Here is a 26,853-nt window from a genome sequence, read left to right on the forward strand (position 1 = left end):
ACGGCTCTATGGTGTGTACTCTACGTGTGGAGCACTTGGGGATCACTATGCGAGAGGTAAGGACTTGGAACTTCACATTGTAAAGGACTTTGTTCTTGTGCTTCCCGTGATACTTGTATGCCATGTCAGAAGATGGCCAAGAAGAGGTGAGTGAAGGAGTGGTTTTTATTAAAGTGAAGCTCAATGATTTCCCTAGCGTACTTACTAGTATGTATATGTAGGTCACTATTTGGTCATCGCCATCTTTATGCACCCCAGTGAGAGTGCGTCCAGTTGTCCAAAGTATAAAGAATATTTTAATGCACCGAGAGAGTAAAAGATCTTGCCTTCCATTTGGAATATCTACTCGAGCAATCTCTGCTAGCTTGGGAGTAGTGAATTTGCTAGCCTTTTCACCCCAGCCCTGGTAGGAGATCACTTTCTTGAAAAACTCTGTCACAGTCGGGGTTCGTAATTTACTCATGTCCCATGTTTGTAAATAGCACCTCCGTCTCCTTTAGGGCATCTTTGTAATTCTTGTTGAGCATTTTTCCATTCAAAAGGTATTCTCTACTCCCTTGCTCAGGCAAGCCACTGACCTTGGCTTGGTACATGGCATCAAAATTCAATTGCAATGCATTTATATTTAAGAAACATATTTCAAAATCAAAACATGGCTTTATTGTGGTCTGAGAACGAGGCACACACATACCTAAAAAACCAATTGTGAGAGGAGTGCCATGAGAAGCTTCAACCACTTCGATCTGTTAGGGCCTAAGTAATAGCTTTCTCAGCCCATGCATGATCCGCATCATTGAACTTTGACAACAACGATTATGGATCGGCAAGGTCCACACACTGCATCATAAATATATCATGTGCCATTGTGTTCGGCACATGAATAGTAGTGACCCTAGCAATTTTTCATACATAAAAAATAAGGTAAATGATGACATATAATATGTTTGTTCATTTTAATCACAAAAAACAAGATACAATCCACTTGTTATCATGCGAAACACCAACAAGGAATTGGACCAGTCTACAAATCACCTTGGGAACCTTCTCTCTTTCAACTCGAGTGGTTTTTTCCCATTCTTGCCATGCTTTGAGTCAATGATTGCCATCCCAGGCAACAAACATCTTCCCAACCATCTATTGCCATCCTTCCATCTGCTCTAGTATCATGTCAAACTCTGCTGACAATGAATGATAGGTTGTGATCGTCTACACTTCGACAATCGAATGGAAAGGGCTCTTGGCTAGGGAATCCCTCAGAGACAATGAATGCCACCATTGTCGCGACTGGTATGCTCTCTTTCATGCTTTTAATTAACCCTTTAATGGAATCCTCATTCATGCGGATTGTTGGGTTTGCAAGGAGGTGACAAAGAGGAACTCTAGGAAGGTGGTTATGAGTGCATGGCATGCACATGCCACGTGGCACCGCCCCACGTGTAATGCCCGAGCTCAGGCATTACACATGGACAACGCAGTCCACATAGGCATGCCACATGTAATGCCTGAGCTCGGGCATTACACATGGCATAGTGCCACGTGGACTGCATTGTCCACGTAGAGAGAGAGAGAGAGAGAGAGAGAGAGAGAGAGAGAGAGAGAGAGAGAGAGAGGGTACAAGTTTGATACTTCCAAGAGGCAATATACTCCAAAATTCCTCCATTTGGTTATCTATATGAGGGTTTTAATGGTTGTTATAACATACAATAAGTCTTTTACATTTGGAGATATGCATATTGTTTGTTTTCTAGATATGGATTTTCTTTTAGAATTGTATGTGAAAAACCACAGCACTAAGGGAGCCCATACGAAGATGAAATATCCTTATTATCTTATTTCCTTCTATTTTTATGATGTGGATGCCATCATTTGTGATGTTATTGATATGGAAAAGATTTCAAAGCTAACATGGTTTGAATCCAATTTGTCTCGCCAGATTTAGTAAGAACACTAGGAGCATCAAATGTAAGGATGCTAATTTCAAATATATATATATATATATCTCTATCACATAATTTTTTTAATTAATTTTTTTAAAAATAATAATTACTTTAAAATGGTCAAATAAAAATGGCCAATTTATTCAAGGGTGTTAATCACCATTCATTTCATGTGTACTTGGTACTTGTTGTGTCATTCTTTCTTGTTCTTATGTACTTCTTTTTTGTCCCTCTTTACAATGAGCTATATAATAACCTCCCCATCGTCTAAGAAGAATCCATGTTTGAGCAATGGTCGAGTTCTCGTAAGTGCAAAGTTCTTACAAGAACAAGTACCTCTCCACTCATTGTATGGATTGCAAGCAATAGTAAATATTGAGGCTCAAGAGTTGCATGACACTCTAGAGGCAACCTCTAATCATGAGGGGGAGGAGTTCTATGTACTTAAGGACTCTCTTTCAGCGAATTACTCCGCAATAGTTGATGCTTTGTTAAACTCAAACCCACAACCAATAGCCACTTGACTGCACACTTGGATGACACACATAAGAAAATAGCAAAAATGAAGAGCATAGCATATCATAAAAGGTCGCCCGCCCAAAGGACTTCCAACTCAGTCTAATGTGTGATATGCAGCCCCTTGCAAGAAAACAACAAAACCGGTGCATAAGCCTCATCCACTGTTACAAATGGTAAGAGCATTTTGGAATACCTTTGGAGCATGAAGAAGGAAAACACATTAACAAAGATTTTGTTGAATGTCAAAGAGGTTATCAAGGCCATGGAGATTCCTAGGCAATATAATGATGATATTGCATTTGAGTTCCCACCAACCATGGGAACACGTTTAGGAATGAACTTCACGGAGCATAAGTATGATCTAAGTATGATCCCCAGTGGTAGTCAAATCCGTAAACCTTTAACGTTGCCTTCCCTGGAGTGTGTCGGAGAAGCCATTACTTAGGTAGTTTGAAGTGTGTGAATGAACGTTGCCCGCACTTATAGAACCATAGGGTATAAAATACATCACATTTTACTAGAAGCATGCTAAAGGCACCGACCACCACTGGAGAGGAGTACAGCAATGTGTTTGAAAAGCTCCTTTGCCATTATTACTCAGTATTGACGATATGTATTGCTACATCTATTATGTGATGCCCTCCAACGAGTTGATGAGTCGATTAATGATACACATCGGTTTCCATCAACATAATGTATGGGAAGGCACATCAAAGGCACTAACTAATAGGACAAAGCAAATGGTGTCCAGGGTGCTAGGAGTAGATTACAATGCCGGGGCAAGAAAGGTACAAATGTAAGTGGCCAAAGAAATCGTAATGGCAGCGCTAGTGCAAGAAGGTGGTTCCTCACATTTCATTGGGGAACAAGAGTTCATCAACATTGCAGAGGAGATGGGACCACTGGGGAACAAGAGTTCATCAACATTTCATTGGGGAACAAGAGTTCATCAACATTGCAGAGGAGATGGGACCACTGGTGGAAGACAACTGGTAGGCTAGTTTTATTGGGGCAATTATGTTTTTGTAAAAGAGCTATTAAAATCTAGATAAGTAAAGGGTGAAATTTGAATAATTTGATTTTTAGGTTTCGGAGGTCAGTCATGGCAGCCCGACACACGGGCCTTTAAAGGACAGCTTTGGCTTGGATGCACTTCTGAACTGAAAAAAGAGTGTACTTACAACTTTTTCCACCACGGAAGCGGGTTCTCGGGACAAGGGTCCTCAAGTGAGAAGTGCTTTGTTTTCAAGATGTCCACCATTGGACCCACTTCACGGTTGGATTTGGTGAATCGAATGTGACACTGGCTCTGGCAACCTGCGACGTGTGGATATAGTTTGTTGACCATCATATTAGGTGACCATAGCTTGTCATGTGTATGATCCAAGGTAGCATATTACGAATGTAGAGTATAAAGTAGTCAGAGTTGGTCAAGTGCGTTAAATCATAAATGACTAGAGTTTTCATGCAACATGTAGGATCTTCCAACAATTGCGCCATGTGAAATGAAAGAGGGGGACATGGAGACTCAATGTTTATTATGGGAATGCATTAGTGATTAGCAAACCATGGTTTTGAAAGGGTAGATTTCTTTGATTTCATGGGGCAGACGAGGCTCACGCTAATTGGAATGCACTTCGACATGTGTTCAATGGAAAAAAAACATCCTGACACATAGGGAGAGATCTTGCCTATTTCATTGGGAGCATTGCATGGTTGCCCACACAACAACAAAGTATGTGTGCATGTCAGCACAAAGTAATGTGCGAGAAGTGGCGCATGGCTCCTACCAATGAGGTTGCATCAGTGGAGGCTCAATTGATACGTCAATGTGGCGCAACGGTCATGTGATGGATAGGAATATGTCAACAATGGACTCTTAGTTGAGCTGGTCGGGAGGTGCACATAGCACATTGAGGTTTAGTCATGACAACAATATACAGAGAGAGTAATGATGGTCCAAATACCCCAAGAACAAACCTAGTGAAAAGCAAGCATGGAAGTTGGCTTGTAGGGGAAGGATATAGATGCAAGATTTATCTTTACGATACATGTACTACCCATATGGCAAATGAAATTTTACAAAGCACTAAGGAAGTCTCTTACTCTCAAGGCAAGCACATAGGGATAGGACCAACTTAGAGAAACTAAAAGAACGGTTGTCTACAAGCCCAGCCCAAGTGGTCCAAATAGTTAATCATGCAACTGAAGTGCATGGGAGAAGTATCTTCCACTTGTTGAGTTTGCCTACAACAATACGATCCATGCTTCCACAGGAAAGGCTGTCTCATAGGAGAACCTACCCTAATTTACACAATTTAATGCATGGATTTAACTATAAAAGAGGCTAATTGAAAGCTTAAATGCACAAATACACACTAATTACTTTGTCAATTAGTGTGCACACTGCTTACTTTGTAAAAGAGAGAGGCCAATTGAAAGCCTAAATGCACAAATGCACACTAATTACTTTGCCAATTAGTGTGCACACTACTGACTTTGTAAAAGAGAGAGGCCAATTGAAAGTTCAAATGCACACTAACTACTTTGTTAATTGAGGTTGATTTAACACTAATTCAATAGTAAGAAGAAAAGATAAGCTATTGAATGTTGTGACCAATTGTGAGAAATTAGGAGTAATAATGCTAATTAGCACTAAACACTTGAAGCCTAAAGGGCTACATTTTGACAAAACGTGAGAGAGAATAGACAAAATTATACTTTCTATTAATAAATGCAAAGATTGTACATCAATATCTGTTTGCCGTAACTTTCTCTCCGATTCTATGAACGCCGTATTGCATGATAATGTATTTCTATTTAACATATTTGAACCTTATCCTTACACATTTTCACTATACTAAAGTCAATCAGTAACCCATTTACAAGAAAATGAGGATTGATCGAATGTCCCAATATCTAAGATTGAAAAGTCAAAGGGTCCATTTATGGACTTTGTAATCTCCAAATCATGTACATCATAAAATCATGTTGATTGCACTTTTGTAGCCAATGGCAAGATGCAACATTTGATTTTATGCTCTTTAATTTGACTTTTCTTGTGAAAAAGGTAAAGGATGTGTCTAAAAAGAGGTGGGCACTGTCTTCAAAATGGGGTGTCCAATAATTGACCCCTTTACTCTCATATACTTTTTATTTTTGTTTTGTATTGCTTCCTTTAAATAGAATAAGCTTTTTCTAGCCAAACACGCCTATCATTGAGCAATGGGGAATCGGGATGTTTCATAATAGCCTTCAAATTTGAAGGTTTCCATTGCCGGCAGGCTGATGAGTCACGAGCACATGGGATATACATACGTGGCAACTTGAGATTCCGATCTCATTTCACCACCACCGTTTCCCCCCTTCCTCTCAACCACAGCAGCCCGCATCCCTTTAAGCCTCCTTCGCCGAAGCTTGCATCATGACTCAATAAATAATGGACACCTTTCGACGATGATGATGATGATCAACCTGTTGCCCTGAAGGTTTTTTCCCTTTGTCTTCACAACACAGGTACCTTCCTCTTTGTAATTCTCCTGTAAAGCAAGATGTTGGCCTCTGGCTCTCTGTATTCGGGCCCGATGATTGAAAACGTGCTTGGAGGTAAGCAATCTCTTCTCTTGACAATCCCTAACCATGCTGCATTGAGTGATGCTGCTCTCAAACCCTGGGCCGGTCTCGCCGTAGCAACAGAGACATTCCTGTATACGTGCATATATGTATGCATATAGAAACAAGTGTCAAACTTTAGGCCAAATTTGTACATGTACATGTATATGCATATATCTATGTCACACACACGTGTGTACTCCTCTCTGTGCTTAAATGTATGTATATATAACGGAGCTTCAGCTTTCTTGCTACATTAATGGTCTACACCCAAGTGCATTGTGGATGTGCACACGTCTATTTAGCAGATGTTTTAATGTTGAACGCTGGGCTTGCTACATTAGGCACCCTAGATCATGGTGTATATATGCATATGTATACCCTATGTCATATGCGGATGTGTATTATCGCACCTTAGGATCGGTTATTTAGTGTTAAGGGGTCACCGTGAAGATGTTTCTGCCGCTCTTGCAGGTGCCAAAGAATCTAATGGTGAATCTAAGTTAGCCATTATTGGACACAGAGGTTGTGGTAAAAACATAGTAACTGTTCATGGAGTGATTGGGGATCCAAGACCTTCCATCATGGAAAATACCATTGTTTCTTTTGACTTGGCTGCCAGAAATGGGGCCGATTTTGTCGAGTTTGATGTACAGGTCAATAGTTTTCAACTTTGCCTTGCAGAAGGCTTTCAAAAGCATGTAATTTGGCAATGCATGACTAATTCTTTATGTGGCCTTCAGGTAACCAAAGATGGGCATCCCATAATCTTTCATGACGATTTCATTGTTATAGATGACAAGGTACAAACAAAGACAAGATTTTTCATGGTTTACATGTGCTTTGCATTGAAGGTTTTCTTACTGTTGCAACTTGTCATTTGGGCACGCTGGGGGGGGGTGTGGCAGCAGGAAAACAATTGCTTGCTGCACAAACGAATAGGTGACTTGACACTCCAGGAGTTTCTTGCAATAGGCTATCAGAAGGATTTGGGAAAGGTGAGTCCTAAGCTTTAGTATCACACCTACTGTACTTGCTGGTTTTCATGTTCCTGCAGGTACTGCTCGTTGTGACTGTTTCCTTCTTTGATTGGGTTTTAAGCTTATCATGTTGATGCTTGCTTACAGGCCGAGAAAGTACTGTTCCGCAAGACTCTGGGTGGGGCATTTTCCACGTGGACTGTTTCTGTGGACGACTCTTTGTGCTCACTCAAGGAGGCTTTCGAGCAAGTTTTCCCCTTGGTTGGGTTCAACATTGAGCTCAAGTTTGATGACTATAATCTCGTTTCGAGTTGGGAGTTGAAACAGTCAATTGATGCAGTCTTGAAGGTAAACAGAGATGATCACGGTAAGAAGGCCCTAGTACATAGGTTTCTTCATTCATGTGTGGTGGCATGTTGACTCCTAGATTCTGCAAACCCACCCATCTTGCCCCCTTTCAGATCTTCCAATTCCTGATTTCGACCTACCATAAGTGCAGGTTGTGAAGGAGAGTGCTATGGGGCGTAGGGTTTTCTTTTCAAGCTTTCATCCTGATGCTGTTCTCTTGCTCAGACAAGAGCAATCCCTATATCCAGTAAGTCTTCTAAAGGTTTGTTGGTTACTTTGTTTTTTATCATTATGGCTATGTGTTCAAAGACTCTGACCATCTTGTGCATTGTGCCAGATTTTGTTCTTAACAGATGGTGTGCCAGGCACTTACCCTGATTTCCGAAGAAACTCTCTGACGGCTGCAATTGAAGTCTGTCTAACAGGTTGTACCTTCTCTTTGGTTTGTTACAGAAGGTTGCTTTCTATGTTGTATGCCTTTTTTATGACACACTAATCTGAGGAAACTTACAGGAAATTTGCAGGGCATTGTGGCTGAAGTGAAAGCCATTCTTCAGCATCCTGAGGCAGTACAGCAGATTAAGGCTGCCGGCCTTGCTTTAATAACTTACGGAGACTTAAAGTAATTAGCTTTGCTCTGTGCATAGTAAAATTTTCTATTCACCTCTTGTAAATGGTTGCAATGTGACTCTTTGTGTCATGATACTTGCATGCATACATACAGGCTGGGTACGTAGGTGATATACAGAGGCATTGATCTTCTGCTTTTGCTTGGCAGCAATATAGGAGAGGCATTCCACCTTCAGGAAAGCTTGGGTGTGGACGGCCTGATTGTAGATCATGTGTCAGAAATGGTGATCGAGTCTAGGAAAAACAAGGGTCCTGTTGGGGGCCTTTCCTAAAATGGTGGGGAACTTTTGTATTTTATTTGCAATCCAACAGGCTGCAATATGTAAGAAAATTACTACCATGATGTGGCAAACTAACACTTTTCAGGTTTTGCAGATTTTGCATGGGGATCGAAACACTCTTTGATTCTGTCCATTTACAGCTCAGGGTTGTGTTGGTGCCTTGTCAAAGAGCTTCCCTTTTGTGTTAGAGCATCAGTTAAAAAATGAGCGTCTTTAACGTTTTCATTCTCAAATAATAAGGGCAAGTCCTAATCTCCCACTAGAGCTCATTTCTGTTATTATCCATGCCCACTGTGCAGGTTACTGAAGTTAGGTGTGAATGGGTTACTACTAATCTTCAACGATCTTGTTCAGAGAGTGTAGGTAAGAGGGGGGGAAGTAATGTGGTGTTAGAGAGAGAGAGAGAGAGAGAGAGAGAGAGAGAGACGTCTACAAAAGACCTCAAGGATGTATGAGAGGCCAACAAATGAGAAATGCGCGGTCATGAAAAAAAAACAAAAATTGAAAGGGTAAACAAACCAAAAGAACTGGTTAACATGTGGAGTGTAAAAGAGGTAATGTAACAAGGCTCAAGTAAGCAAGGTTTGTACTATGCAATTAAAGGCATTTGTGCAATTCAATATCCCAGACCTTTTGACATCGTATTCTAAACTATCAACCCAAAATTTACAAAGGACAGTGGATCAAACAAATTTACTGAAGCTTTATACATGCACAAAAATCCACTACATGGGAGTAATGATGGTTTAGCACTGTTTATTGGATGGAACTCAAGCTGTTAAAAAACATTTTCATGTGCACCGGATTGAAACCACTGCCATTGTGATGGGTGTCTACATATTGAATCACATGGAGTTTGCAGCTTTCAGCTCCACACCACATCCCTGCTTGTTGATAATCCAAGTAAATCAAACTAGGTTACTGGAGGATGTGGGGGAGGGAGACTACTGGTAAAGCATAGTTGAGCACTTTAGAAGTGGCAACTCAATCTGTTAATAGCTCATCATGGTTAAGGCCTCTTATGCAGGTAAAATACTAAAGATGTATTTGCGATTCAAAGCGACAGTAGTGCTCAATGAACAATACTTATCAGCTACGTAAGAAGTATATGGGGATTTTCATATGTAAATTAAGATGCTAGCTAGCATATCTTCTTGCGTGGCCATGAAGTCAACAACAATTTTTAACATCCTGCTTCGTACTTCCAAGGCAAGAACTTTGTTAAACCCATTTGAGGGAAATTTGCACTCTCATTTCCAAAGAATTGATTGGTGCATGATGTAACTGTGCATACAACTAATTGGGTTTTTAAAATTGATCTTGAGCACGTGGCAAAAGAATGCTATAAAGTTACAATTGGGAAGAGGGTATATAGGTAGTCATGTGAGCCATCACACCTTCAATGGGAAGGGGCGAGTATTTGAATATAGATATTGGGTGTGGGAATGGGTGAGTGAGCGGAGTGTATAAGTGCTTGTGTGTGTGTGTGTGTGTGTGTGTGTGAGAGAGAGAGAGAGAGAGAGAGAGAGAGAGAGAATGAAATGATTGAGAAAATATCGTTGTAATTAAATCATACCAAGAAACAAATCAATTATTAAGGCTTATGGTATTCTCAACATCTATACAAGGTGTTTCAAACGATATATGTCCTCTATCCAAAAGATCTAGCTAATTAATTGCCAAACAGTTTTGAAGTGCTATTGCTCAATTTTATATGCTAATATATCCTAGTACTTTCAAACAAGTTCTCTTTTGTACATATGCATAGACACAATACATTCGAGGTATATTAATGTAGGAGGATTTAAAGTATCAACTTTTGCTTTTCTATCATCAAGAAGACACACCAACTTCACCTAGTTGGCTTTTCCTATGGGCTATCTAGAAGAATAAGAAAAGTTGAAAGTAGCAACAACAAAGTCATGTGTGAAAGGTAAAAGGATGGTGGAATGCTAAGAAGAAGTGTGTAACGAAGAAGGATCGAGGTATTGAGATAGTTGGGTATTGAATAGAGGCCAAGATCGATGGGATGAAAAGGAGTATTGAGGTGTGAAGTGAGATTATCTAGAATGAGGGGTGGCAATTCATGACCAACATGGATAAAGGGATTGGGTGGTATGTAATAAAGATCGATGAAGGTGTTAACAGACCAAGGCAAACGTATTAGGAAAAGACCAAGATGGGAATGAGATAGTCGTGTATTTGAAGATGACCAAGATAGATGGGATGTGCAAGAGGAGCAAGGTGTGGAGTGGATAGAGTAAAATTGTGGGCTGAACGGATTAGGGTATGGATGGATGCCCCTAGGTACACTAAGTGGGTATGTAAAGGAAATTAATGGATGGTATATCATGGATGGGCATGGAACAAACTAAATAGATTGTATGGCATGGTGGTGGATGGTATATGGAGAAGTTGAATGGGTGGTAGAAAATCGCATGAATGGGGCGGAATTGGATGGCTTGGTGTGAATTGGAGGTGGAAGTGAATGTATGTTGATAGTCGAATGGGTGGGTCGACTAGCTTGGATGGTCTAGTTGAATGGGTGTAACAGACAGCAAAGATAAGTGTGATGACGACTAAAAAAGAGAGCAAGGATAAGTATGGTAAAGAAAACTAAGGATGTGTGGTTTAGTCTAGGATGGTGTAAGTGTAACTGAATATGGATGTGGAAAAGTATGGGTTGGATATGATTAAAAAATCACGAGTAAGGATTTGTGTGGTGTGATTAAACATGGAATGAATGAGATGGATGGATGAAAAGTTAAGGACGATGGGTGAAGGAGAAGTATGAACAAAGTAGAGTGTGCCAAGGTGACCAAGGTGGGTGTGCCCATGGCCAAAGGATTCACCAAGGTGACTAAGAGGTGATCAAGGTGTTGGGATGGATTGGTGGACATGGTATGTATTGCCAAGTTATGGAGAGAGTGAGTTGGACACACTAGATGGGTTTTGGATGCTACGACTTAAGAGAGATGGGTGGGAAGTTGTGGGTGACCAATGTATAGATGGATGGATGTCCATGGAGAGGGGAGAGGTAGGTTGGGTTGTTTGACAATGGAGGGATGAGCATGGTGAGAGTAATGGGATGGATGGATCGATGGACAGAGCCAAGTAGGCCACTTCCCAGCAAACACTCAAGAAAGAGCCAAAAGACCAACAACCTCTTAGGCTTAGAAGAAGAGTCAATAGTGTTGGGTGTCCAAATGTCGGCAAGAAGTTGAAGACTTGATTTATTGAGGGCATTTTGCTTTAGGCATGCAACATTAGAAATAATTAGATTCATCTTTAGGTCTTTGTGGAATTAGGAGGTTCCTTTTGACACCCATATGTGGCTTATTTTTTCTCTTTTAAAGGTCATGAACGATCGGAAGACCCCTCAGCCTTATTCCTCCAAAATCTTGGCCAATCATTATGCACATACTATGTCGCCTAAGCTCTTTGAAAGTCCCCTAAATCAAACTTGATAGGATGAGCAATATAAATTTCCAAATTATTTCTAGTAACTTATAGGGTGACCCCTATTGTGGTTATTTAAACCAACCCTTGTGAACATGACGCTTGGTCCTCATCATAATCTTTTGCCCAAGTTGGATCCACACCATATATCAACACACAGTGGGTGGGTTGTGGTGCACTAGATTTACACATTTTCCTTGTGTAATAATTACAGTCATCTAATTCAACCATAATTAATTGTAAACCTAGGCCATCAATTGTCACTCCTATTTATAGCTCAATTTCCACAAGTTTCTCCTTGAATTATCTCCCTTGCTAGTTCTCATGGAAAAATTACTAATCTTGTGTTTTGTTTTCTATATTCCATGTCAACAAATGGTCACATGATTAATCAAAGTAAGATCACAAATAGATTGGTCACTATGTATGTTACCAATCCGTTTTTGTCCATCCATTTCTCTAGCAAATTTGACATGTTAAAACTACTTTTTTAAGTGATCATCTGAATGGGACATTTATAGGGCAAACAAATTAAACTAAAAATTGCACTTGTTTTCTTGTTGGAAACCTTCATAAAGAGTATAAAAGCCCACAAAGGAAAAGTTGACTTATTCTATGGTTAAAAAATAACAAGGAATAGTTGTATTTGTCGCTTCCTTTCTCGAGTCTTTCTAACCTTTTTTTACTTGATCTTGCACTATCAATTTAGGCACATTGATTCAGCCTACATCTCTTTGACAATATCATCCCTTGCCTTTAGATACCTACTTTTTTCAAATACTAGCTTGGAATAAGCTCCATGACTTTAGTTACTTTGACTTATATAAAGATTTGTTAAAATTTGCCTCCCTTGTTTGAGCTTTGAATGCCTTTTCTACTTCATGTGTTGCCTTTACAACTTTGTCATAGTTTCCTCAATCAAACTTAACCAAGATCTTCTACACTTTGCCTTAACCTTTTTGAGGTTAACACACACTTCAAGATTTTTGTTCTTCTTAGAAATGATCACTATTGGCGATAACAACCACGCGGTGTTCTCAATCCCATGTCGAGCTCTTCTTTGATCATTTGTTCGTACTTAGGATTCATGTGGTAGGCCCTTTGTCTTAATGGTTACGCTTTCATGGAGAGGGATGGTGTGTTTCACCACTTCCCAAGAAATTTCCTTCATGTCAGTGTACTTCTAAATGAAAACATTTTTCTTAGAGGTGAGGTCTTTGTTGATCAATCTTGGCTTAGATTCTTCGCCTGAGCCAGTAGGTTTACTTCCTTTACCTCAATAGGGCCCATCATAAGAGGTGTGAGGCTCTCCGTGCTCGGGATTTTTTGATCCTTCTTACTGTCTACCCACTCCATTCCCAATGTTGTAGGACTTAAAGTACTTAGGCACCTGCCTCAGATATTCCTCTTAAGGCTCAGTGAGCTCTTTGAGTTTGGCTTCCTTCTTTGCTTCTCAGCCTTGACTTTATTGAGCTTGCGTCTGGTTTGGTTTAAGTAAAAAATCATGTGTAATGATCTATAGGCAAATGGATGTAGGTTTTAAGTCCGTGTTGCAAAACAAAAGGGAAACTCCGCTGTCGTGTCCTTTTAGTGTCAAAAAAGCAAGGCAACAGTTGAATAACAATGTCGTTAAACTCATTGATGAGCCTTAACACATAGTTCACTTGCATGTATTCAAGCATTATGCTAAAGAAGTGACCTTCGCTCTGAATCCAAACAACAATTATGTCTTGGATGTGTGCAAATTGTAAGCTACAATGGTTAAGTTCTATGATATGTCTGTTCAAGAATATGGTGGCACATTGAAATTTGTACTAAAACTTGATGAGAGTGAAATTGTGAAGAATCAAAAGATAGAAAGAGTAAGTTTGACATTGATGAATAGGACATTGGATCCTTCCATAAATCTAGGTGATCCTCAGTACTTCAGTGTTCAATTTGAAAATGAAATTTAGTGGCTCGCAGCATTTGAAGTTCCAAAAGATGACCATGAGATTCCAAAGATGTTTTCAATCTAACAGATATTTTTACTTTGGTTCAATGTCAAAAAGTAGGTGAAATTCTACATGTAGATGGTTTTGGAGACTACTCGGTGTGGAATGGCATCTTGTAGGTGATCTAAAGATACTAAAGTGCATGTTTGGTGTCTCAAATGCTGCAAATGTAAGTAGTATAACACAATATATGGTAAGATTCTCAATTTTGTATGTTCCTAGTGATTCTTATTGAAAATAACCAATGTGCATATGTTGTTGTCATTTATATTCCAACACATTTTGGTAGCTCATGGTCCCTACTTTGCAAATCAAGGAAGCTTATCTATTTGGTCTACCCAAGGCATGGAGCACTCACATTGGTAAGGTTGTTGTGGGTTTTAGAAGGTCACCTCACATGGTGGTGAAATCCATGAAGTCAGTGCATTGAGGCAATTACTCATGTGGTGGTATAAGAGGATTGTAGTTAGGATAGAGGAGAAAAAAGCCAAAGCTGGATAGAACACATTGAATTCACGGGGCTTAATGCTTTGGATATTGAAAACTTGATTCTTTAATAAACTTCACAAATTATAAATCAGTGACTTGAATAAAATTTTGATTTGTTTCAATTCATGCTTCATTATATTCACCATCTCCCATGGATATTTTCAAACTTTTAGATGTTAAAAACATGAATATAACAATAGAGCCAAATCAAAAGTCCATACTCCAGAAGTGTCATTGTATTACATTAAAAAACTAGTTTTTTACAATGGATGGGAGTCTACTACTACTCCTGATCCTGCCGTCGACTAGCATCCTATGGTGTGTGAAGGTTTTCCCTCTTTTGAAGATGGCTCGGCATCATTCTGCAACCATAAAACTGGCAAAACTCTCGGTCTTTTAAATAGAAGAAGGTCCCTTTTTCCTTATTCACTTAGCATCTTGGGATCCCTGATCCCATAGGTTAATCCATCTGTCGTATAGGCTAAGTAGTATTTGCTCCTTATAGCATACATACCAAGCCCTGCCCAAAGATTCACATCACTAACTACTTCTCCAAAAGCATGATTTTGTTTGCATTCCATCTAATGGTGTATCCCCCAAGATATCTAGATAATGTTTTGATTGTAAACAATGGGAATTCATCTTTATCCTTTGAAAACTTTTTGTGGAATATAATGACCTATGAAAATTTTAGCCAGTTAATGTACTCTCCCAACGCTGAGTCCTTTCCGATTCCTCCCACTCGTGATCCTAATGCGCGCATGAGAAAATCATCATCATACACCACTAGCTACAAAACAAAGTTGCCCATAAGCCAACAAAACAAATGCAATATGAAGCTTCATCACAATATTCAAAATTATTATAATCAGACCTTATGATTCTCTTCATTAACAAGTAAATCATTTGTACATAAGTTGATTGATAACTCGACCTCTTGGACAGGCTCATCTTCCCTTTCCAATTGGCAGACTATTGAGTCTTTGCTGTATATCTTAAAATTTCTCTTCAGTGGGAAGGTTGGCTTCATAGTAAAGAGAATCCTTTTATATCATTGATAATATCTAAGCAGGAGTATGGAACTCATTGTCCTTGACATTATTTGAATCTAGTAGATGATACTTATCCACACTTGGATCGATGAAATCATCATCTTCTTCAAGATTCTGTTCGATGATGGAACGACAGTAGTCCTCCATGATGTTAAAGACAGTAGTCCTCCATGATGTTAAATAACACTTGAATATCTGTTAAGAGGACATACTAGTTGTCACCTTTTGGATATGCAGGGACGACTGAGGTCGAATGTGCTCTGTTTCCTCTACCATAGCGGGGTCCTCGTCAACAGCTGTAACAACTTGGGTGTCTTCTCTTCTGAGGCAATCAATATCAAGTTGCTCACTGAGTTCCCTCTTCGCACCCAAGTTTATCTCCTTCGCAACCTCGTGAACTTCATCATCTTCTCCTCTTGAAGGCTCCTATGACCTCTCCTTACCTCCTTCTATTAAAACTTTCTCATCCTCAAGCAGCAGATGCAAATAGCAAATACACCCGTAGTGGTAGTCAGCAAGACAACATTTACGCTTGTGTATTGGGTACTTATTGTGTGTCTTCTTCTTATCCTTTGACACTTTTAAAATATCCCTGTTTACCTTATCTCTTGAGGATATGGAAGAAACAAGATCGTCCACATGCACATATTGAACATTGTCCAAGAGGACTCCATCATTCGAAGTTGTCTCTTGATATTGCTACTCTTTCTCTTGGAGATATGAGCGTCTAGACAAGATCATACTCTCAATGGAGACATTGTAAGAAAACATACATGATATCTGAGGTTGATGATGGTGCTGGCCGACTTTGTGAAGGAAATTGAACAATTTCTCCTTAGGCGTTTCTTCAAACCCAGTATCGGGTTCGACCTCGATCTCAAAAGGATGCATCTACAAGCTAAAAAAAGATATCAAAATGATTGCTAACTACACACAGCAATGAAAGAATAATCGAGATTTGCAATTACAGTGCAAATGTCAGTACATCGCGATTCACAGTGGATGTTGGCGAGTGAAGCTTGATATCACGTTGTGCTGAATCAAAATATACACGGTCTATGTTGCACAAATATGCATCAAAAGCTAGTGATACTACAACTTTTCATTACAACACAACTATGAGGGGCCAACCCAACAATCTCACGTAAGGTTCCATATTCAAGCTATACTGATTTGCATTGTTAAAATTCAAGCAAACATGACTATGAGACAGAGATAAATATGGAATAGGGTTCCATATTCAAGCTAAAAAGATCTTGTATATTGCAAGTCAGTATAACGCGGTTTAGGTTGGATGTTGGTGAGGGAAAGCCTTACGTTGTACTAACTTGCAATATACAAGGTCTATATTGCACTAATATGCAACAAACGAGCCTTTAAAGCTTGCGATACTACAGTTTTTCATTACAATGTAGGGTTGGACCGTATGATTTCACGTTGCACAGATATGTAACGTAGGCGATCAGACGTAGGGTTTCATATTTGTGCTATATTGATCACGTATATTGCAAGTCAGTATAACACGATATATAGGGTGGATGTTGGCAAGTGAAGCCTTATATCACGATGTACTGAATTACAATTAATATACAAGGTCTATATTGCATAAATATTTAGAAAACACTAAAAGCAGCTTCTAAAGCTCGTAAATCTAGCTTATTTTTTAAATTAAAAACCCGATTATGGGCCAGTGATCACCCATAGGGTTCCAAATTTGTGTTATACTAACTTGGTATATAATACAAGTCAGTACAACACGATTTCGGGTGGACGTTCTCGAGTGAAGTCTTACATTGCGTTGTACTGATAGTTACAATCATTTTTCAACTATACATGATTTGCATAGATAAAGGAATGATGCTCACAATCATTTTTCAATTATAAAAAAGAACATTCTAAGACCGATAAGACTTGAGAACTCACCTAAAAATTGTCAAAGGGTTGGAGACTGTCATGGATTAGTATTATCGAGAAGATTATCACCTAGGAGAATTACCAACAACGATCGCACCATTCGTAGAGGAGCAAACAAGAGCAAGAAAATAGTTGCATGGAAAAAAAAGCTAAGAGTTTTTGAAATTCATGCTATAAATAATGCATGTGGGAGTGCGTGTTATCCCACGGTCTTACACGTGACAGGAGTACATTGGTGATCGCCCACATTCTTTCACACGAGTGAGACACATGTCACTCATGCTCATTGCATGCCACGTCCAACCTATTTAAGGTGAGACCTCTTCTATTAAATCCTTAATCATCGAATTAAGTAGCGAGCTCTTCATAAAATAGTAGCTCGTTTTCATTGATTTTTGTCGACATGATCTGCTCTTTGTCGTCTCTGCCATCTCATCCCTTCCTGGATGACATTTTGTTGATGAGTAAGTTTTCATTTTTCAATCCAATGTTTATTAACTTGCGCCATGTCTTCTTCTTCCTCTTCTGCGTCGTGGACTCCCAAGAGACTCCTACCAAAAAACACAACACTCTAACACCGCTCTTCCTATAGTATGACCACTACAGTGCGAGGACAATGCACTTATGGGCTCTCATCTCGTGTTGTATATTAATTGGTTTATATACTTGTAAAATAAGTGTTTAACATGTGTAGAGTTTCCTTCATTATGAAGTTAATACAACGTGATATGGGGGTTTCAATGTATTGGAAGTCTGCCTATCGCGTTGTAGTGAATTTAATCCAAAATTATTTCCTTGTTTATCGTTTAAGCCTATTTTGCGAGTTGGAATTTCTTTGATTGTAAATACAGTACAACGTGATGTATTGGTTGTTTTCATATCGCGTTGTTGTAGTGATTTTTATCCAAAATTTATCTTTATTGGTCATTTGAGCCGATTTTGCATGTTGGAGTTTCCTTCATTGTGAATTCAATACAATGCGTTATGGAGGATTCAATGTGTTGGATGTCTTCATATTGCATTGTAGTGAATTTTATCCAAAATGTTTTCTTTGTTTGTCAATTGAGCCTATTTTGCGTGTTGGAGTTCCTTTGATTGCGAATGTAGTACAATGCGATGTATGGTTTGAATTTTTTGGTTGTTTCCATATCGCATTGTAGTGATTTTTATTCAAAATTTATCCTTATTGGTCATTTAAGCCAATTTTATGTGTTGGAGTTTCCTTCATTGTGAATTCAATACAAAGTGATATGGGGGGTTCAATCTATTGGAAGTCTTCCTATCACGCTGTAGTGAATTCAATCCAAATTTTTTTCCTTGTTTGTCATTTGAGCCTATTTTGCGTATTGGAGTTTCATTGATTATGATTGCAGTACAACGCAATGTATGGGTTTGAATGTGTTGGTTGTCTGCATATCGCGTTGTAGTGGTTTTTATCCAAAATTTTTCTTGGTTAGTCATTTGAGCCATCCGTCCAATTTTGATATAGATGGCGCAGACAAAGTGGACTGTGAGGGCCTCCTCATCGAAGGATCCTAAAATAGGTCAAAAAGTTACACCGAGAAATAATATATCGAGTCTCGGTCAATGAGACTCAAAGGTATGAGCAGCATAGGTCTGTTTTTACATGAACTACGAAAGGTGCAGAGGCACATGCAGAGAGCAATTCCAAAAATCCCATTCTAGCGCCTTATCAGATCTATTTATGAAAGGAACCACTATGGTATGCGTTGGTGGCAGGGCTCGATGCTAAGTTGCTTACAGGAGGTTGCGGGGGATTGGCTCATTGAGAATTTTTAGGACAGCTACGTTCTAGCTGCCCATGCACACAGAGTAACAATGATGTCAAAGGACATGTACTCGCTAAGGCTTCTTAGGTTCAGATATGATAAGACTTTAGAGCCATTGAACCTTACTAACATAAAGATGAAAGGCATCTTGGAGATCCCTTCCCTGAGGGAAAGAGTTGTTGTCACTAAAGAGACAAAGGTCAATCATTCACGTGACACATGGCACAACGTACAAAACACCAATAACGAAGCCAAAAATAGGTAGGCTAATAGAGAGGGTATTGAAAGGGCGAGGAGAGAAGCTGCCTTTCTAGAATTGCATGATTCTAATAATGTTGAAGCTTTGAGGTATTTGTCCCCCTCCGTTGTGAGGTTGCCAGTGCAAAATACTCCTCAATACTTCCCTTTTGACGTAGAGGAGATTGATGTGTTATCCAGAATGCTAGGAGGTCAACAACAGAGTTATGTAGGGTATTTCAAGGTTTTCTATGTCCATGCTCTAAACTTCAATTTAAAGTATTCTTTCTCAAAGTAATATGATGTGAATTATCTATGCAGCCTAGTTTTATCAAATCTGCCATGGGAAGCTCAACATAGGGTATATACTTTGGATTCTCTTATATCCTCGCTTTTGGTTTCAGAGGAGGTGTGTCTAAAGGGGATGATATGAAGTTACCAGCAAACACCTCAGAGGAAATGTTATGGTGACTACGATGATCCACAAAAGGCCAAATTTTACCTCCTACCACTAAGTACTCTTTTATTGGTCCCACATCTCGCAATGTGGGATTTGGTTTGATTTTTTTGCAAAGATCGAGGCTCTGGAACAACTGACTCTTTCTTAGACTCTTGAGAATGGTTACAGGGTTGGTCAAGGCCTTTGGTTTATTCTAAGGCTCCCTCATATGTTCTATGATTATCTCTGGAATAGGGCTTTGGTCTCCTCTAAGGCTCTCTCATATGTTCTATAATTGGATTTGGAATCGGGCTTATGATATTCTTAGGTGAGGTCAGTGGTTCATAATTGACCACTTGCTCCAGAATAGGCTCTAATTTAGCCCGCACCTTCTTTACAAGCTCTTGGGCTTGTTCATTCGCTCCTTGTCCAACACACGATTGGGGCACTCTTTGAGTTTCTTTAAAAGGTTTGCATAATCAATCGGTTTCTTCTCTTTGGGAAGAGCTAGTTTGAGTGGGAGATCGATCACTCACTATTTCTATAAGGGATGCAGATTCAAATCTCTTATTGGGAACTATACTTGATAGTCACAGTGTTGTCTAATGACTAATCATGTGTTACGTTTTTGTGCGCTCTTCAAGGTCTTCTTCTTTTTTGGACCTTTGGTTTCTATTTCATTAGCCTTTTAGAGAAACTACTACCTTTGGCTCTTTAACCACGTGCTTCGAGATTTAATCTTGAGCTTTATGCTTATTGGTAGAAACAACCTTGGATGCTCCCTTCTTGAATGCTACCCTCTTGACTTGACTTGGAGTCTTGTGATGCATTAAGGGGGACTATAAATAAGTCCTTCTTATATACTCAACAAAGTGAAGGCTCGTTGAAGTGCTTGTTGTTGATGCTTTTCTGCTATAGAAGGGCGATTATCACTTTGTTGGGACAATCCTTATAAGCATGGTCAAATTTGTACTTGTAGCATGTGCCTCCATAAGAAATAAGATTAGGATTTAGCACTCGATTTGGATTCCTTGTTCGCACACTTGAGGGATTTGGTGTCGGATTTTGTGAGCACTTTACAAATAAGGGGTGGGTCTTTGCATAAAAAACATTGCATTAGTGGCCTATGTACCATATTATTGAGGTCTCTCATTGCACCATGGCTTTGAACAAAGAGGTATAGTGTATGGTGGTAATGTTGCAAGCGGATATGGCAATTGTGGGGATTTTTTCATACCTCTCAAAGGGGATTTGGTAGGTAGACACTGATGAAGCTTTGGCTAGTTTTGAGGAGTGACTACAGGAACTAGCATGGTTATTGGTTACTTTGGCATGGGGAGCATCTATCATGGTGTCAAAGTCCACCCTAGCAGGTTTCCTTATCGTACCAACAATGTGTTGGGTCATAATTCTTGTGACGCTGGCAATGATAGCATAAAACTATTGCTGTCTCAGCCTTAGCAGTAGTAAACACTTCTTTCTTATATGGTTTTGGCAAAAAATTGTGCACCAAACCATATCTCTTCATAAAAATAAGTGTGGGTGTCTACTTTGAGGAATTGGGCTAGCTTTGAGATCGCCCTTGGGGCTGATTGTGCCACTGCCTATTTTATTGAGAAATTTTTTTACCAACTTTTCTATGCTCATATCCTTGATTAGGACTCTTTCTAATGCTTGTTGGGAATCCTTAGCTATTGTCTTTGGATAATGCACCGTTTGTCTCTTGGTTTGGGTGGGGACAACTTCTACATCCCTATCTTGCAGATTATCTACTAGGCCTATTACTTTGTGTGGCAATAAAGATGTAGTGTCTAGGCCTGTAGAGATGATCATGAATCCTCTTTCTCTTGCGACGATGATCATAAACCAAATAATGAGCGAAGATCTGTTAGGCTTGTAAAGATGATCGGATCCTCTTGCTCTTGAGATTGATCATAAAGCGAATAATGAGCTACGTCATCTAGTCTTTTGTTGGGGCTACATCTCATATAGAGAAATTTGGTTCTTGTAATGTAATCCCCCATGGTCTCTCCTTCCTCTTGCTTGAGGTTGTAGATTTGCACAATGAGGCTCTATCAGGCTCCACTGGTGGGTGAGAATCCCATGGTCTCTCCTTCCTCTTGAGGTTGTAGATTTGCATAATATGGGGCTCCATCTAGCTCCACTACATGAGACTCCCACAATGAAGGTGTGTCTCAAGACCTCATAGTAGCTGACCTTTTTAAGTGGGTTTAGTGCCCTAAACATTGACCTACTTAACCCCTCGTCCTTGAGCTACCTCAACTTTACCACCTTCGCGACCGCATCCATGAGCCCTTAATCATCAAACCATGAGCCCCCAATCATCAAACCATTCCAGGAGGGGCCTCTGTCCCCAATGAGTCATCACTACCAACCAAATGGAGAGGCCAATGAAGATGATGGGAAGGACCCAAGGGTGTCCTTACCCATCCATGAGTAACATGCTGCTCACTTACCCACCTAATATGTAAGCCCTCACATTCCAAGGTTATTTCCATGATAGCCTTGACATACCATTTAATTTGGCTGAAATCTGATTGGTACCAACACATATGGATAACCTATTTACCCCGTACACTGGCATACCTGAGGAGAAGGGAGAGAAGTATATGCAGCATCGACATCAGGTTTATACCCATTAAAGAAGGTGGTTGTGGTCTTTTGTATTGAAGAAAAAAGGCCTATCTATACCTTTCCTTACATTAATAGACCCACACCACCACACAGAGATGCAGCTTTGAATGAAGAATTTCATGATCTCTACAATACAAAGGTCCCCAACCTAGTCAAATTTGCCATATGTGATTTCTTTTAGCTCATCATCCCCATCCTTGAGGAGGTGCTAAAGGACCCAATGAGTGCCTAGTCTTTGACCTTATTGAAGGGCCAATTTTGCTATCAGATAGACCTCTACAACATGGTCAAATATTTCCATGCCCACAGGGTGGTCACCTTTGAAGACATGCCAGATATTGAGTTGTTTTAAAAACCCTTTGGCAGCATCATGTGACAGTTTAATCATTAGCTTTCTCGCAAGCCCTTCATTGCTTCCTTCTACAAGACCGATGATATATTAGACACCAATGTAGGTAAGTCCTTCATCGCTTTTGTTACATACTATCCTCCCTTTAGTTGTACGGGGACGCCCAAACACTAGTGTGCCATCCTAGTGAATTGGTATCGTTGGTGACTCTGCATTAAATACTGATTACCTAGTGGTATTGGCATATCTTGAGACCATGCTTGACGGGTGTATGTTGTTGAGGTGTAACAAGCAGTACCATGCTTGACAAATGTATTGTGGTCAAAGTGAAACAAGTGGACTATGCTAGACAACTGCACACGGTTGAAGTGTAACAAGTGTTGTATTATTATTTGTGATTTGATGATAAGTGTGAGGCTCACCAATTTAGGTGTCGCACTAGGTTTTTTTGTTGCAGTCCATGTTTACCCAAGCCTTTGAGCCATGCCTTTGTGCCTATGAGCCTACTGGGTCAATGAACCTCCGAGTCTGTTTGTGGTATTCCATGTCCATAAGAACTTCTGAGCCATGCCTTTGTACTCTGAGCCATGTTCGGACCTCTGAGTTTACCTTGCAGGTTATGACATCGATAGCTACGAGCATAATGTTGTTGTTATAGCATTTTCTTCTACACAACTAAGGACAGTTGTTTCCTCAAACAGGAGGACTATTACAAGTATATATTTTATCATAATTTTGATACATAATGATCGTATAAAAATATGCTTGATTTAATGTGTAGAAATCAACTTAATGGAATGTGCGAATGTACACAAGGTTATTTCATGAGTTATTTTTTTTGCCACATGCCAAATGTTTGTACAAATTATTTATGCACGCTTGTGCATGGTGTTGCTTTATTCATAGCACATATGCTATAAGAGTTTTAATTATTTAGAGTTAGTGTGTGAATAAGCTCTAGTGCTTGAGCTATTTTTGTAAAAGTGAAAAAGCAAGCCCAATTTTGTATGCACAACTATTAATAGCTCCTTGGGCTATTTATTGAATACAATTGTTATATGCACATACATACCTTACCAATTTGAAAGTCCCTAGTATGCCTTCTAGGAAATATGAATAAAATCCTGTATAAAAGGAATAAGATGGCCTTATCCCAGACTTTCACATACTAAAACCTGTCTCTATGCTCTTGAGACCACATCAAGGAATAACTCTTTCCGAGTACATCATTTTAGAAAAGAATTTTGAATTATTGGCGCCTTTTTAATAATAACTACCCAAAACACAATAAAGTTAGGGTAGAAAAATAACTCACCTAGATACATAAGCAACTAGGTATCCGAGTTGGAATATGTACAAGAGTACAAAAAATATAGTCCAGAATTACGTGCAAAAAAAAACGAAGGCAAATGCTACCTTCAAAGCACATGAAATTATCCAAAAGATCAAAAGATCCTTATAAAACCATGGATAAAAGCATAGAAGCTCCTCAAATAATCCATGAAAACCATAGTTGATCATAAAAATCAATGCATCCATCTAATGAGCATTAATCATGCGAAAGGAGGAATTAAAATTGGTGGCCAACTCATCAATCCGGAATATATGAACATGGTGTCGTTCAAGCAAAACTCCAAAGTAAGCAAGTGAAACACATGTGTGTAACACTCAATAAAAAACCCCTAGACACAAGTGATCTAGGTAGAACCTAATGAGTCCAAATAAAACTTGAAAAACATCCAATAAAATCCACCAAAACAAACCGATCAACTGACCTATGATAGAATTTGTCTTAGGCTTAAGAAATTAAGCATAGACCACACTTAAACAAGTGCAAAATAAATTATCATGGAAAAGTGTCAAAGGTGAAACACACCTTGAACACAAATTATAGCCATAAAAAGAAATTAAGGAACATGTCCAAAAAGAATGGCTAAACAATGGTAAAAAAATTATAAAAATATAGTTTAGAATTAATCCAAACAGAAATAACCATTAATACGAGGTATAAATATTAATAATATGCAAATAACCCGCATCTATCTAATGTCAGCATGAGAAAACGTACTTCAACATTAAATAACCCTTGAAAATAATAAATTCTTGAGAAAAAAAATTATCATGATTTTTTCTAAATTTTTCCTAATTTTATAGAGTCTCAAAATATGATAATTTTGAATTCCACCAAATCTATCTTATGGCTTTCCAAACCTATATTTTTTGAGAAAATTTTTAGCAATTAAATTTATCAAAATACCATTGATATTTAAAAAATACCAATTTCTAGGATTTCTAAAAATAATTTCTAGAAAATTTCTAATTTTTTCTGAGAATCCTATCGTTCATTTTTCAGAAATTTAAAATAACCTTTGTCTAATTTTTTATCATTTTAAAAAAAATTTAAAAATTTTAATTTACCCCGAACGCATTAGAATACGAACAGTTAAAAAATTTCAGAATTGAAATGGTTTTCCCGGAATACGGAAAGCCAACAGTTTCGGGAAAATGAAAAGAAAAAAAAAATCGGAATGTGAAAGGTCAAAAGATTTTCCGGAATCCGAAAGGTCAAAAGATTTTCTGGAATTCAGAAAGCCAAAAGGTTTCGGGAAAGCGGAAAGCCAAGAGATTCAAAAAAAAAAAATTTCAGTTAACATCTCTTTTTTCCCTTTTTTTCAAGCTTTTTTGAAAAGCATCGAGAAGATTTTTTGGAATAAAAAACTCTTTTAAAAAAAATTAAAACCTTTGTAACTAAGGTTTTTAAAAAAACCTTATAAAAAAAGGTTTTTTTGGGGGGGGAGGCGAATTTCGCTCGGTGGGCTACAGCGTAGCCCCCCCTCCCGCTTGTGCGAAAAATGCTGAGACTGAGAGGAGGTTGATTCTCCTCTCCTCTTCTCTCCTCTCCATCTTCTCCACTCCATTCTCTCACCACCCTCTCCTTCTTTGTTAGAGAGGAGATTGATTAACTTTTTAATTAATCTTTTTTAATTAATCATAATTAAAAGTTAATTATGATTAAAAATTAATCAAATTATGCCAACTAAAAGGTGTTCACACGGGCGGGAGAAAAAGGTGTTCACACGGGCGGGAGAAAAATAGAAGAGAAAAATCAGATTTGAGAGGCGAAGAGAGTCCCACAGACACGGGAGAGCATTTCATGCATCAACATGCTGCCCCCTACTGCATTTTAGCAGAAAATCGACAGAAATTTGATAGCATACATGTGGAAAAACCTACAAAAATGTATAAAAAATATATATTTTAACTATAAAAATGCTCCAAAAAATTTTAAAAAATTAGAAAAAAATTTCTTAAAATTCTAGAAATTTAGGGAATCCATTCTACCAAAATATCCATACTAAAATATGTGGTATTTTTGTAAACATTTCCATTAATGCTTATTTTAAACCACAAAAAATAGCATTAAACTCACGAAATTTTCTCGCAACCTCGATTCGTCCATTGAATAGTAGTAACACGCATTCCAATTGCCATATCCACGATCCACGTGTAAATCATCAGCACAAATCAATAAAATAATATTTTTATTTAGTAAATATTAAAATTTACTTTAAAAAATACTAAAAATTATAATAAAAAAGAAAAAAATAACAACAATTAACTAGAGATTGCTCTAATACCACTGTTAAAACCCTAAGATCTCTCTAGATAATTGTTATGCAAAAACATGCACATATCAGGCACATAAACTCATCCACCCGACGACGAGCCCAAAGGATGCACACATGAAATATAATGAAATATATCATACCTTTAACTTGATGTCCCATACCATCAAGAGGTATAACTCCAATCCAATAGCATGTAGCTATAGTGTGAAATGGTAGGTGAGTAGTTATGATCCTCTACACAAGAGAGCATAACATAACCTAGCCTCAAGATAACATAGCCTTGGCCCTCAAGCCCCCCTTGAGCGTGCCCCATGCTCCTATTATATAGGAGGGTCCTCAAGTGACTCTTGACTCTCCATTTTCCATGTGTGACCCTTGGATGCATGACCCTAACCTTAACCCTTAAGGTTAGTCCTAATGCATGCTCCACTAGAGCTTCTTCCTATGCTCACAAGCCTAATGTGTGTTAGCCTCAATATGCACACATAATGTGCATATAACAATGGTATCAGAGCAATCTCTAGTTAACTGTTGTTTAA

At 38.7% G+C, this 26,853-nt stretch overlaps 1 protein-coding gene across 6 annotated transcripts; it reads left to right on the forward strand.

Annotated features, from left to right (window-relative positions):
- The first annotated feature begins 5,700 nt into the window (after positions 1-5,700).
- LOC147614105 (glycerophosphodiester phosphodiesterase GDPD2-like) lies at positions 5,701-8,838 on the forward strand. 6 transcript variants are annotated; one of them, XM_086780636.1, is made up of 10 exons: positions 5,706-6,062; positions 6,543-6,724; positions 6,812-6,871; positions 6,977-7,066; positions 7,196-7,396; positions 7,548-7,643; positions 7,734-7,821; positions 7,910-8,018; positions 8,175-8,302; positions 8,402-8,838. In XM_086780636.1, exons 1-9 carry the CDS (start codon positions 6,008-6,010, stop codon positions 8,296-8,298), a joined length of 1,005 nt encoding a protein of 334 aa, XP_086636762.1. In that variant the 5' UTR covers positions 5,706-6,007; the 3' UTR covers positions 8,299-8,302; positions 8,402-8,838. The 6 variants fall into 6 exon arrangements, 5 of the variants coding, with proteins under 5 accessions (XP_086636760.1, XP_086636762.1, XP_086636763.1 ...); XM_086780637.1 differs by having other exon boundaries at positions 5,707-6,062; positions 6,980-7,066; XM_086780638.1 differs by having other exon boundaries at positions 5,707-5,972.
- The last annotated feature ends 18,015 nt before the right edge of the window (positions 8,839-26,853 follow it).

This window comes from Cibotium barometz, chromosome 42 (assembly GCF_041138505.1).
Source record: "Cibotium barometz isolate CiBa-2024 chromosome 42, ASM4113850v1, whole genome shotgun sequence".
NCBI classification, from domain to species: domain Eukaryota; kingdom Viridiplantae; phylum Streptophyta; class Polypodiopsida; order Cyatheales; family Cibotiaceae; genus Cibotium; species Cibotium barometz.

Coding starts and splice junctions, on each gene's coding strand:
- LOC147614105 (XM_086780634.1), top strand. CDS start 6,425: ATGGTGTATATATGCATATGTATACCCTATGTCATATGCGGATGTGTA. Junction 7,644..7,733: donor AAGAGCAATCCCTATATCCA/GTAAGTCTTCTA, acceptor GCATTGTGCCAG/ATTTTGTTCTTAACAGATGG. Junction 7,822..7,909: donor AATTGAAGTCTGTCTAACAG/GTTGTACCTTCT, acceptor GGAAACTTACAG/GAAATTTGCAGGGCATTGTG.